The sequence below is a fragment of the Propithecus coquereli genome, unplaced genomic scaffold (assembly GCF_000956105.1).
Source record: "Propithecus coquereli isolate 6110/MARCELLA unplaced genomic scaffold, Pcoq_1.0 Scaffold16, whole genome shotgun sequence".
Lineage (NCBI taxonomy): Eukaryota > Metazoa > Chordata > Mammalia > Primates > Indriidae > Propithecus > Propithecus coquereli.
Genome location: NW_012140524.1, coordinates 8,192,016 through 8,201,462, shown reverse-complemented (window position 1 = coordinate 8,201,462; position 9,447 = coordinate 8,192,016). Strand labels below are relative to the sequence as shown.

The 9,447-nt window shown below is 38.6% G+C and overlaps 1 protein-coding gene across 1 annotated transcript; it reads right to left on the bottom strand.

Annotated features, from left to right (window-relative positions):
• Positions 1 to 4,734: 4,734 nt before the first annotated feature.
• LOC105807548 (chromosome unknown open reading frame, human C12orf77) lies at positions 4,735 to 6,787 on the bottom strand. Its single transcript, XM_012640970.1, is given in 5 exon segments — positions 4,735 to 4,809; positions 4,811 to 4,868; positions 4,965 to 4,974; positions 5,112 to 5,247; positions 6,620 to 6,787. Coding segments are annotated over 5 exon segments (447 nt in total).
• Between the last annotated feature and the right edge of the window lie 2,660 nt (positions 6,788 to 9,447).

The following is a 9,447-nucleotide window of genomic DNA, read 5'->3' as shown; positions in this document are numbered from 1 at the left end:
ATGGTTTTCCACCTGTTTACGTCCTCTGCTATTTCCTTCCTCAGTGTTTCATAGTTCTCCCTGTAGAGGTCTTTTACCTCCTTAGTTAAATGTATTCCTAGGTATTTTATTTTCTTTGTTGCTACTGTGAAGGGTATTGAGTCTTTGATTTGGTTCTGAGTTTAACTGTTGTTGGCATATAGGAATGCTACTGATTTCTGTACATTGATTTTATAACCTGAGACTTTGCTGAATTTTTTTTATCAATTCCAGTAGTCTCATGGCAGAATCTTTGGGGTTTTCTAGATATAAGATCATATTGTCAGCAAAAAGCGATAGTTTGACCTCTTCTGCCCACATTTGGAAGTCTTTGATTTCCTTCTCTTGTCTGATTGCTCTGGCTAGGACTTCCAGCACTTTGTCGAATAGAAGTGGTGACAGAGGGCAACCTTGTCTGGTTCCACTTCTAAGTAGGAATGGTTTCAATTTTTCCCCATTCAGTAAAATGTTGACTGTGGGTTTGTTATATATGGCTTGTACCATTTTTCGGTAAGTCACGTCTATGCCTATTTTGTTAAATGTTCTTATCATAAAAGGGGGTTGAATTTTGTCGAATGCTTTTTCTGCGTCTATTGAGAGGATCGTATGGTCCAGATTTTCATCTTCAACTCAAACCTCTCCCTTGAATGACCATATATCCCAATGCCTATTTGACACTTCCACTTGATTTTTATTTTGACTTTGTATGAATGCATTTTATGTAGAAGGTTAATATAGGAAATAGGACAAAAAAGAACTATTCTGGGGTGGTGAGGAGATTGGGAAGATGTGGGTCACAACACTTCAGTTAAAGGAATAAATTCAAGAGAGCATGGTGACATCTTGGTGACTATAGTTAACAACAATCTAGTCAACAACAATATATTGTATACTTGCAAATGGCTGAGAGAGTAGATTTTCAGTGTTCTCACCACAAAAAAAGTGATAAGCATATGAGATCATGCATATGTTAAGTAGCTTGATTTAGTTATTCCACAATGTGTATGTATATTCAAAATGCCATGTTGTACACCACAAATATAAACAATTTTTACTTGACCATTAAAAAAAAGTAAAAATAAATTTAAAAAACTATTCTTGGTGAATTGAATATTTAATAGCTTCTCAAACTCAACATTCTTAGACTGAGTTCCTGGTATCCCTCCCTCTCTCCAAACCATCTCAATCAATGGCAGCTACATTTCTACAGTTGCTCAGGTCACAATTTTTTTTTTACAAAATTTTACAGGGGTACAAATGTTTAGTTCACATTTATTGCATTTGTACCGCCCAAGTCAGAGCTACAAGCATGCCCACCCCAGATAGTGCACATCAGGTCACAATCTTGAAGTTCTTCTTTATTCCTGTATTACTCTCATACCACATTTTGTCTGCCAGCATGTGCTGCCTTGTCTAACAGTCTATATCTGTATCCAGCTATTCATGACTTCTTGTCATCATTTCTCCTCCCAGATTATTGCTGTAAATGTCTAACTAGTCTCAGTATTTCTGTCCTTGACTCCCTTCACTTCATTCATTTATTTGGAGCACATCTCTGCTCTGCTTAAAATCCTTCAGTGGTTTCCCATCTCCCTGAGAGCAAAAGCCAATGTCCTTCTACAATGCCAAGATCCCATATAATTTGCTCCCCTCCCCTTAGTGCTTTGACCTCATTTCCAACTACTCTCCCCTATATTTATGTCTCTCCAGCCACATTGGCCTCTTTGCTGTTTCTTGAATATGTTAGGCAAACGTGTACCTCAGGCCCTTTGCACTTGCTCTTCCTTCTGCCAGGATGCATTTCCTCAGGTATCCTCTGCCTGGCTCCTTCACTTCCTCAGGTCTTTATTCAAGTATACCTTCTGGTGAGCCCTTCCTTAGCTACTCCATCTACAATTGCAAGCCTTCCTCCAAAATCACTCTTCGTGTTCTCTTTGTTTTTCTTTCTTTAGCTTTTATCAGTCCATAACACACTATTTTTTTGGCCTATTATTTAATTTTCTTTCTCCTCCTGTGGAAAGTAAGCTTTATGAGAGCAAGAAGGTTGCTGATTGTGTTCACTGTGTATCCCTAGCACTAGAGTTCTAGGGATACACAGTGAACATACCAATTACTCTCTGTTGAACAAATGAATTGTAACAATGACGAACATGATGAAAATAAACAGATTGACAAACATACACAATTGTGTTTACTTTTATACAAATTAGTGGTAACTACTGTTAAAAATAGTTATTTTATCCTCAATGTTCCAACATGATCAAAAGCAGAGTTCTGCACCCTGACAACAATTAAAACACTAGAATTGTGGACTGCTACCAAAATGTGTAGCTTTTGTAACTTTGGAAAAATAATTTATGTTTTAAAAATGATAATACAAAATGTTATCATTCTTATGATACACCATTCAAACACACACTAGTAACCGCAAACTTGAAACTAAGATTAAATCATAGGTATGTTTATTAATGATTTTGGGGGGGGGGGTCACTGAATTTCAACTATTTACCAGCAGAGGGTGCTACTTATCCACATTTTCACACATATATAAAGAGTATCACTGAACGAAAGGGAACACTTCAATACTGTAAATGACATTATCTTACAAATCTACATTATGTGGTAATGAATCAGTCACTAAAACATAATAACTTGAGTTTTAAAAAATCTATTTTTTTCTTTGTTCATTTATTTAAATAGTGATATTGTACATGGATGTGGAACAAAAAAATAGGCAGGAATAATTAAATCTCTCTTCTACCTCTGTTCCCTCATCCCCCAGTTTTCCTTCCCAGGGTTATCAGTGTCTCCAGTTTCTTCTGTATTTATGTGTATGTGTGTTTTGTTTTATGTTTGTATTGTATGGTTTTTTTCTGTTTTGTTTTGTTGTTTTGTTTTAATCAGGAATAATGTAAGCACTGCTCTTCAGCATAGGGTTGATTTATAACTTAACCACATATTTTGGGATTTCGTAACAGTACTATTAGAATCTCTTTCTTTTAAACAGCTACATTTTAGTCCAGTGTGTAAATGAACTGTAATTTATGTCACCAGTACGCTGTTGAAAGATGCTAAGGTTGTTTTAAATATTTTGCCATTCCCAAGGATACTATAATGAATGTATTTTTACATTTTTCTTTGTAAATATGTGTGAGTGTATCAGTAGGGTAATTTCCTAGAGAAAACCAGGTAGCCATCTGAAAAATAATGAAGGTAGAGTTCCATTTCTCTAAACACTAAAATTAATTTCAAATGTATGGGATCATAAAAATACTAGAAAAAAAATAGAGAATGTTTTTATAATTCTGGAGCCAGAAAGCTTTTTCTAAGGCTAACACAAACTCAGAAGCTGCATGAAAGAAGACTGCAATTTGACTATACTAAAAGAAAAAAATCTGTGTGGCAAAAAACACCATAAACAAAAAATATAAAGGACACATGGTGAAAATGTATCTGTAATACATATTACAAAGAACTAAATCTCGTAATATATAAAAAGCTGTTGAAATGGATAAAATCAAGCGCTTATTGAAAAATGACCAAAGAATATGAACAAATAGAACATAGAAATGGAAATAAAAATGGCTTTAAACACACGAAACCATATTCATAGTGAGAGAAATGCAAATTGAAATGATTGGATGCTATATTTCACCTATCAGATTGGCGGAGATCAACACATTGTGTTCGTCAGGGTGTGGGGACACAAGCAGTCTCACAGATTGTTGGAGAGACTAAAAATTGGTACAACCTCTATGGAAACCAATTTGGCAATAGCTATTAAATTTTAAAATGAAAGTTTGTAGAGTTTTTTTTTTTCTTTTGGTCAAATCTCTTTCTTTGAATTAGCTGCAAGTTCTTAACCAGAAGGAAAGGCCACAAGGAGTTTAAAAATAAAAAAATATTAGAAATTAAGGGAGGTGTTATATCCTTTGTGTAATATAAGAATCTCTGAGTGTGTATCAGTCAAAGTCTTTTAGGAAATAGATGGCACTTTTTTTCTTCATATTTTGAGACAGAGTCTTGCTCCCTCCCAGGCTGGAGTGTAGTGGTGTGATCATAGCTCACAGTAACCTCTAGCTCCTGGGCTCAAGCCATCCTTCTGCCTCAGCCTCCTGAGTAGCTGGAACTGCAGGTACATGCCACCGCACCTGGCTAATTTTTCTGTTTTTTTGTAGAGATGGGATCTCGCTATGTTGCCCAGACTGGTCTCAAATTCTTGGCCTTAAGCAATCCTCCCACCTTGGCCTTCCCAAAGTGCTGGGATTACAGGAGTGAGCCACTGTACCTGACCCCATTGAGTAGGTTTTGAGGAAAAAAAAAAGTATGTTTGGCCATGCATATACTAGAGGAGGATTCCACTATCTGGTTTCCTTTCTTTCCTCCCTCTCTAGTAGTGACTCTAAACTGTAACACCCTCCCATCTCCATTTATGTTTGGTTAGACAGAATGACTTCCTTGGATCAACCAGAGATTAATCCTAGAGATCCAACATGTATTTAAAGCTTGATAATCTAACAATATTGAAGATTGCATTAAAGAGAAGGGGACTTGTTATTCAAATATATTTTTTTGACTTATTTACATGATAAGATTTAATTTCCTTGAAATGCCATTTGAAGGCTGGGAATGGTATCCTTCACAGGTTATCTAATTTGTTGCTTTCAGGTTACTTGGCAAATAACAACTATGTTGCCAACTCTACCTGCAGTGTGTCTAAAACATGAACCCCTATTTGGGCTTTCTTTTTTTCAAGTCTGCATTTGATCCCTTTGTACTCTTCCACGTTAACTAAACAAGTGTTCAGCGTTGGAAAAGCTGTTTCAGTACAGATTGCACGTTTCTGGGTGCTTTGCGGCAGGCACAGGAGTCACCAGCCTTTGTCACCCAGGGTCTGCTCTTTTCCTTGTCTGCTCCCAGTGGGCAGAGCCCAGCATTGTGGGTGCTCTCTGAGAACTATAATGAGGGCAATATTAGATAAATAACAAAATCGCACGTTAATGCAATTCATTATAGAGCCATTGGAATTTACAGTTCATGTTATTCCCTTTACTGCTCAGAGAAACGTCAGTTATGATACACTCATTGGAAGCAGGAAGTAAGAGCAGGATTTGTCAGACAGGCGATACGGTCTAGTGAGTTCAGAATTTGAATATTATTTCTGGCTCCGCTACTGGCTTCCCTTATGACTAGGAGGGAAATCTTTCCGGGTGTTGCTAGTTTCGGTATCTGTGGATTGATAAGCAGATCATGGATTTTGTGATAGTGCATTTCATGGGAAATTAAACAGAGCAAGTCTCATGAGAGGAACAGGCTAAATGGTCATTTCTTTCTAAGGTGCCATTTGGTGCTTTAAGAGGACATCTAATACCAGAACAAATTAAAGGACTTTGAGACGGTGCATGGTAATACCTAACGTTACTGAGTATTCAGAATGTGCTGCGAGGTTCTGTGGGCCGTGCATGTATTATCTCATTTAATCCCTGCAGCACACCCAGGAGGTCATTGCATGATATTGATGCAGTTTTACAGATGGAGACACTGAGGCGCAGAGAGTTAAGCAATCTGTCTAAGGTCACAAAGCCAGTAAGCTGCAGAGCTGGGGTTTGAACTGAGGTCATTTAAACCCAGAGCCCCAACTCTTCACTACTTCACTCCCCTTTCCTCTCACCTGGTGAGTGGAGCATATATAAAAACTTAGATATTCCCAAACTAGATTTTCAGAGCACCCTAGGTGGAGCGGGGGAGAGAGTAAAGAGAGGAGAAAAGTAGGAAATCACCTGTGTTAATGTCTGTGAATCACAAGGACAGGGACCACAAATGGTCCGGCTAGAGAAGCCTGAAGGGTATTACACAAAACTGCCAGTTTGACGACAAAATGTTCCAGTTTGGGGACATTGGGCTGTGTGTTCAGAGTCCTGATCCTGGTTTGCTTTTTGTTTGTTTTATGGTAGGTTTTATTTTGTTCTGTTTTTAAGATCAAATACTGTCTTAGCCGAATAGTATTTCCTGGGATGGGAAATGGCATTGGAGAAGATTTCATTCCTTTCAGAATCTGGCCGTGTCCTACCTTCCACGCTCACACTTTTCCACTGCTCCGCGTCCGCCCACCTGTCCCCGGTTCCACCACAGTGCTCGCCTGGTGACGCCAAACGACAACTGGTCTCCCCACTGTGCTTTCTGTCTCTCTCCCAACTGCTCGGCTTTGCCCAAGCCCCCAGCTACCCAAAATGTTTTATTATTTAAAGCCCAGCGATGTACCCCTTCCTTTACAAAAACTTTTCGACCTACATTGAACTTACCCTATCCTGACCTCTCGTGGAGCTTAATTTATGTACCACTCATGTACTTCTTTGTTTCATTATTATACTTTGTGTAATTTATATACCGTGTCTCCCAAACCAGATATGGTCCCATAAAAGGCAGGGACAATTTCATTAATGTTTTCAAAACCATACAGCATTTGGCCCAATAGCAACTTATGAAATTTAATTTAAAAAATGACTTTTCCTTCATCCTAGAGAGAATGAGAGATATTTGGAGCGAGCTTTATTTTGTTGTCATTGCTGCGGTGGGGGGTGCACCAAGATGGCGCCTGTACCCAAAGCTGCCATTCTCCCCGCTCCTGCGCGTTTTTCCTCGCACCGCCGCTCTCATTATCTTGGCTAGAACCCAGGCAGGTGCAGCTGGTCAGTGGCTTCCCTCCCCTCCAGCTTTCATCTTTCCCCTCACCCAGCCGCCCTGTAGAAATTAGCTCCACCCACGTCATCTGATCTGTCGGGCTCTGTTCTCCCTTCCCAGTTTGCAGAAGATGGTTCTTGGAGTGCTGGTAAAGTGAAGTGAAAATACGGTGGTGAGTTTTCCCCAAGTAAATAATTCAATTTCGGCCGACGCTGGCCCTTAGTCAGTCAGCTAAGGCCAAGAAAGTACCGCCCTAAATAGTAAACTAAAAAAGCAATCTCAGATGTAAGCTGCCCTGTTCCTTCACCCCAACCCCGGCCTCGACTTGCCTGCTGCGAATGAGGCAGAGCTCCAATATCAGGCTATGCTAGAGGTTCAACAGAGTTCATTGAAAACTTGAAACCAATCTAGAAAAGAAAATCACTGAAAAAATGGGGAAAAAAGATCGGTCGCTGTGAGTGGTAAAGCTAGGTTCCCCAGAAGTGTCGCTCTTATCATGGGCAAATCCCAGAATTGTTTTCAAAGGGGCTTTTGAATACTTAAAAAGTCCTTAATGGTGTTTCCAGGCTTGGCCATCTGGAATGTGCGTTAGTGGAAGCAGTAAGGTAGTTTTGTTGACTGTGAGAACATGGGAACACCTGAGTTCTTGGAGTCGGAGATTTATTGTAGGTCTTCTCCTGGTCTCTGAGAAGAAAACCAGAACTCATACAATAAGAAGTGAAACAGAAGAGCGCAGTTTTCAGAAGCATATGTGTTACTCTGCTATTTCAGGAATTGTTCCAATAAGAGATGTTTACAACAAGCTTGGTGTGACCCAGCCAAGAAGCTTAATATAACAAGGTTAGGTGAATGGTGGGAGGAGAGGGTTCTAGTCTATACCAGCTTGCATTTATTAATAATCAGAAAGGTTGCAGATGACAAACTCACTGAGCATTTACTACATCTGGGACTTGTTTGCAAATCATTTTGATTAACAGCTGCTATCATATATCCTAGAAAGGGCAGGAAAAAGTAAGTGTTATTATTTCATCACATAAAAGACTAGTCACAAGGAGACTGAAAACAGTTTAATCTGGCAAACATAAAATTCGCTAGTTAAGTGGAAAACCATGGTCTGCCCTCCCTCTGAGCTCCCTGAAAATGGGTTTCTTGGGAACGTCTTAGTGAACAAATGTTTCTTCTTATGTTTTGATGAAGAGTTTCGTGGCATCTAATCATTAGTGAAGCGCTGTTTTGGCAAAAGGAACCCCTTGTTTATAACTATCTAGTTATCTGTCTACATGTATATTTAGATTTTTTGCAAGCATTAAGGATTTTACATTAATTAAACCACCAAGTGGAGCTCAGGTGAGCCATGAAAGATTTGTCTGGCTTTCATAATCAAGTACTGAATAATTTTAAAAATCTGCCTGCCTGACCTAAGGTTTGAAAGTTCAATGTTCAAGAAGTAATATTAGTAAAGGGAGAAAAAAAAATTGTGGTAAAGGAAAAAAATGCTAAAGGAAAGATAATTACATTGTCAACATAATCTTTTTTTGCGTTAGGATTTGATTCAGAAGGCTTTCTAAAGAGGCTTTTGAATCACCCTGAAATATGCCAGCTTTTTCAAGGATGCTACTTTTGTACCTCTGTATAAATGTTACGACTTTCTTTGCAATGAAATTTTTGGGGTGGGGAACCTGTGGCCTCAAGGCCACATGTGGCCCTCTGGGTCCCTGAGCACACAGAATGAATCCCTTTAATAAATGGATTTGTTCTGTAAAATTTGGATTCAGTCAAAAGGCCACACTCAAGGATCCAGAGCGTACACATGGCCCTGAGGCTGCAGGGTCCCCACCCCATACTGTTGCCATGCATCATCAGAGGCTTTTAATTGTCGCATTATAATTTTAGATCAGACAGATGGTTGAAAAGCGTTGATTCAAGAGCTTTTACTATATATAACAAGACAATTCAGACAATGGTAATTCTATAATCAAGATTCTATAATCAAGAACAGTGAAGCATATTCAATCAATAGGAGGGATTAAACAATAAGATTAGTGAAATAAGTGGTATGGGAAATCTCTAACATTATTTTACTTTACATTTAGCTCATGTGAATCCAAGTGAAAATTCCTATAGCATATTTATAGTTCCACTTTAAAATGTTCTGTTTCTAACCCTGCATTTAGCTAACAATTTGTATAGTATTATGTATAGTGCACGACACATAACAGATGCCCCTAAATTTTTTCCTGTACTCACTCCGAAACTGGGATAATCTACTATTATAGGCTATCATAGTTCCTGGCTATGTGAGTAATTATTTATTGGTGGGCTTTAGGGTTGCCAGATTTAGCTAATAAAAATAAAAGACACCCACTGACATTTGAATTTCAAGTAAACAACAAATAATTTTGTAGTATAAGTGTGTTCCATGTAACATTTGGGACAGACTTATACTAAAAAATTATCATTGTTTATCTGAAATTACAATTTTATTGGGCATCCTGGACTTAATCTGGCAAGCCTCGTGGCTTGCTTGTTCATGTCTGTATCTTCCACAGACTACAAGTTTTAGGACGGCAGATGCTTTGTTCGTCATTGTAGCCCCAGTATCTACACAGGGCTTAGCACTTAGCAGGTATTTCATAAATATTGACTGCTTGACTGGCTGACTGCTTAAAAGAATGGATATAGAAAGTATGTGAAATGTAATGGAGGTTCATAGAACCTAAAAGCAAAAGAAGCACTTGACATCAGGAT